This window comes from Thrips palmi, unplaced genomic scaffold (genome assembly GCF_012932325.1).
Source record: "Thrips palmi isolate BJ-2018 unplaced genomic scaffold, TpBJ-2018v1 HiC_scaffold_16, whole genome shotgun sequence".
NCBI lineage: Eukaryota > Metazoa > Arthropoda > Insecta > Thysanoptera > Thripidae > Thrips > Thrips palmi.
Window position 1 is genome coordinate 4,888,760 of NW_023144625.1, and position 4,220 is coordinate 4,892,979.

General features: G+C 51.2%; 1 protein-coding gene across 1 annotated transcript; it reads right to left on the reverse strand.

The window, feature by feature from the left end:
- Nucleotides 1-1,767: 1,767 nt before the first annotated feature.
- On the reverse strand, nucleotides 1,768-3,937 carry LOC117642918. The gene is made up of 2 exons (XM_034381556.1): nucleotides 2,080-3,937; nucleotides 1,768-2,009 (listed from the first exon to the last, which is right to left on the reverse strand). Exons 1-2 carry the CDS (start codon nucleotides 2,930-2,932, stop codon nucleotides 1,768-1,770), a joined length of 1,095 nt encoding a protein of 364 aa, XP_034237447.1. The 5' UTR covers nucleotides 2,933-3,937.
- Between the last annotated feature and the right edge of the window lie 283 nt (nucleotides 3,938-4,220).

Below are 4,220 nucleotides of genomic sequence, written 5' to 3' on the forward strand. Positions count from 1 at the left end.
CAGAACAGGAGAAACAAAAGAGCATCGCGCGGCCGTGCTGAGCGGTGGTGGGGGTCGAAATCGGCGGAGTGGGGGTGAAGGCGGCGCGCGCATGTTACCCCCACTCTGCCGATTCCGGCCCCCACCACCGCTCAGCACGGCCGCGCGACGCTCTTTTGTTCCTCCCGTTCTGTCGCTGACTTCCGGTCTAGGTTTCCTCCGAAGTACCCTATTTCGCGTGTGCCGAGCCAAGAACATACCTAATAAGCCTGCAATATCGCAGGCAGATCGGCCGAGCCGTTCAGGAGGAGTGGTGTACACACAGACAGACAGACACACAGACAGACAAAACTTTTCAACCGCACTGGAGTAACAGGCTTCGCTATCGCTCAGCCAAACAGACAGGCAAAACTTGTCAACCCCACCTGAGTAACGAGTTTCGCTATCGCTCAGCCAATGAAGCCAAATCCGTCGTAGTACGAAGCATTTCTTCGTATTACATAGCAATTCTACTATGCCTTCATTTTCTTCGTAGTTCTGAAGCAAATCCTTCGTAGGCTTTTATGAGTGCGCACCAAGGCGAAATCACTGTCAAATTTTGATGAATTTCACTCGAATTTCGATTAATTTTAGATGTTTGAAGAATTTTGGTGTACAAATTTGACTGGAGTTATTTCCTATTGTGCTGCCGCACTGCTAAGGTGCGTTATCTCACTCTTCACCCTTAACACACGCACACACACACACACACATATCTAGCCATGAATATTTCCCTTTTCATTTTGTCCCATTGACGATAACAGTTGCCACATCCAACTAGGATTTCCTCTTGAGTTAGACTCTGAAGTTAAGACAAATGGGTTAGCACTAGCACTTTGCCAAAGGCTTCTGAGGCAAAAGTCTTCATGAATATATGCATATGCATATTAGAGATACCTTGAGTCTTGTCAAACCACATGTTAGCCGACAGACTTGACACGGTTGGGGTTGGGCTCCGGTTGATTTTGTAGGTTGCCGTCAGCACAGCTTCACCCCACATCTCATTTGTCCAATTTGAGTCGAAAATTAATGCCCTATACTAGGTCTCCCCATTAAGGTTCTATGTAGTCGCTCAGCCTTTCCATTCAGTTCGGGGCATCCGGGTACAGTGCACTGTATTACAATTTCTTCTGGCTGACACCAGTTTTGTAATTGTTTGGAGGTGTACTCTTCACCGTTGTCACACCTCAGTTCGTACACTGGTAGCCCATGGAAGTTGACAGCTTGTTTGACAAAATCTTTCCAGTCTTGAAACGCCTCTGCTTTGGTTTGCAGAAGACAGACTACTCAAGGAAATCATGAAATACCCTTTCGTGTCGTAGGTTGCTGCCTGGTCCTGATGGTATCATGTGGCAGCTTTGACATTTTTGTTTTTACACAAACTTTGCAGTTGCTGGAGTATTTTCGTTCTTCTCTCAAGACCACGCCATTGCACATGTTTGGCAATTTTTGAAGATTTGTAGCACCAATGTGTCCCATTATCCTGTGCCATTCAGTGCTGATTTGGGATGTTAGGGCTAGGGTTATGGGTTCGAGATTAACCTCATACATTCCTTGAGGTGTCTTGATTGGTGACACGAACACTCGTCCCTTGAAAATATGTCCCCGCGACAATTCGTCCCCAGTTAATCTGTCCTCGGATAAGATGTCCTCAAAAAATTCGTCCCCGATTTATTTTGTCCTCAGTGACATTTCGTCCCCACTATGAATTTAGTATGGGGGGGGGGTGTTAGTAACTGTTACCAGAATTTAGTGGCCAACATTGTGGCCGCAGGCGCGGAGATACTCCAGGACTCGGCCCTCCTCCTTGAACTGCCCATAGGACTCGGCCAGGCGCTGCAGTCGCTGGTTGATGCGCTGGTACTTGGCGCGCTGGGGCTGCCGGATCTTCTTCCCTGCGTCCAGCTCCGCCATCATGACCGTCGAGTCCGCCTCCTCCTTCTTGAACTCCTCGATCAGGTGGAAGAGCGTGGGGTGGCTCTCCCCCACCACTGTCTGGGGAAGAAACCGACTCAGCTCCAGGACCTTCGGGACAGAGTCCAGCGTGTCCCGGATCGGTACTGACCTGGAATCTGTTGTGCCACGCTTCAGTCGCGTTGTTCGTGCGAGGCTCGTTGTTCAAGGCGGCGAGGTGCTGGTTCCAGAGGGCGGGGGTGTACCGCGGCGGGGCTGCCCTCCGTCGGCCTCGCGGGACTCGGCCCTTGACGTACGTTGTTTCAAAGCACTCCCCGAAGGCGTGCATTGCGGGGGGCAAGTTGTTCTTCGCCTCCGTGAAGCATTCCTCGACGTCCTCGGGGGGCACGAGCGCCAGGCCGACCATCTCCCGGAAGCTGTCACGCACTGAGGAGTCCTCCTCGTCTCGGTACGCAGCCTGGAGTCCCAGCGACTGCACCTTGCGAAATGCTGCCTGCCGCAGGTGAAACAGGCACAGCCTGAGCTGTGCGTTGGGGAAGAGGGATGTGATGGCGTTGTTCAGGCCTATCTCCAGGTCACTGATGAATGTAGTCGGGTGCGGTGCTGGCAGGCTGAAGTCCTCAATGGTATCCAGGATGGCGAGCAAGGCGCGCCTGTAGGAAGACTCCAGCTTGTCCGGTAGCAAAGCGTAAGCCAAAGGTAAGGTCTCGCCCCTGTACTCGCCATGGATGGTCAGAATTTGAGTGAAAATATCCGGCGCCGTGTCAAAAGTTCCATCTGCTTGCCAAATTTTTGCTCTGGACAACTTTTTGAGGGAAGATTTTGAAGCAAACACAATGATACGCTTCCCTTCCTCATCTTCCTGGAAGGAGTGGAAGCACATGAATTGCTTTCGCGCCAGAGTCAACCTGAACTCGTCCGGAATGTCCCCCAACTCTTCTAGACTTTTCGGGTTCGTCGGCAGGCCATGTTGACGGCGGCGGTTAAAGGTCCGCTTCATGGCAGCACGTTCAGGTAGATGGATAATGGCCTCGCTGGGGACCTGGGTGGAGGAGACCTCATTACGAACTATCTGCACTGGAAATCCACGAACTTGACGTCACGGTTTCACTTAATTCACTTCACTCACGTCAGGCATGTGTGTACGTAGTATTTGGGCAGGGGGGGCCTCGGGATGTTCGTCCGCGACTCGCTTCATCCGCATGTACGCTTGCAGTGCCTGTGCCTCGGACGGGTCGGGGGGGGTGGCTCGGATGGTCGACACTCTTGAATACCGTGACGGTGCTGTCCGCGCCCCGCGGTGTTGCAGTGATTGCCCTCTTCTTGCACGCTGGTCTTCTGCGGCACATCCAGTATGTGCGACTGCCATCTGCATTTTCACTGTGGCGCGAGTACAAGTAGCCCTTGTGGTTGAGAATGAAACCCCCCCTCTCACTATCCAAAAGGTCCCCCTGCTCTTCGTCACTCATAATTTTGAATTTTGAAAATTGTTTGTGGCCGAACTTGTTTCTAAGGAAAGCTTCGGAGACCGAGTCCCATTGTTGAAGGCAAGTGCAGCCCGCGCAGCCGGGAGTATAGCCCGCGCAGCCGGGAGTATAGCCAATTTTTTCGGCGTGCATACCCCCTCTCCCATTGCGGGTGGGGACGAGTGCGGACAAGTGAGGACAAGAAATGCGGGGTTGGAACCGGGGACGAAATTTCGCCGGGGACAAATAAATAGGGACGAAATGTGTGAGGACAAAACAGCTGGGGACAAAATAGCGTGGGGACAAATCAGTCGGGGACGAATAGTCATAGATCCGTCTTGATTTCTTCCAATAGTACATTTCTTGGATCAATGTTCATTTGTTCTGTAAGCAGTTTCACTCCTTTGTCATAGAAATGCGCTGCTCCTTGTTTGCTGGTCAGTCTATTTACTGATAGCAAATTTCTTTTCAGTTCTGGAACAAAGTGGACATCGGTTAGGATCAAGTTTTCGGTTTCAACCTCCCCAATCCCATTTGACATCATTGTGTTTTAGTGGGGGTAACAGAGCAAAAACACGTTGCAAATTGGGTCACAAGCAAGCCACTTTGCACACGTCTTCTATTGACCCAAATGGTCGATTTGGCCCGAAGCACACGTCAAAATTTCCCTTAGGACTCAAATGCGGGGGCGTTCAAGGTTAAAAGTGTTCAAAATTTTCGAAGTTTCAATTTTGACTGTTAAAATCGTGCGACGAGTCGTTTCCGCATAATTCGAGGTCGGGGAATTCATTAGCGATGTCAGGACAACGATGAGGTCACCGG

Bases quoted from the DNA above. Each gene is read 5' to 3' on its own strand.
- LOC117642918 (XM_034381556.1), bottom strand. From the start codon at position 2,932: ATGAAGCGGACCTTTAACCGCCGCCGTCAACATGGCCTGCCGACGAAC. The intron at 2,010-2,079 runs GTACCGATCCGG...TTCCCCAGACAG, and splicing joins GCACAACAGATTCCAGGTCA to TGGTGGGGGAGAGCCACCCC.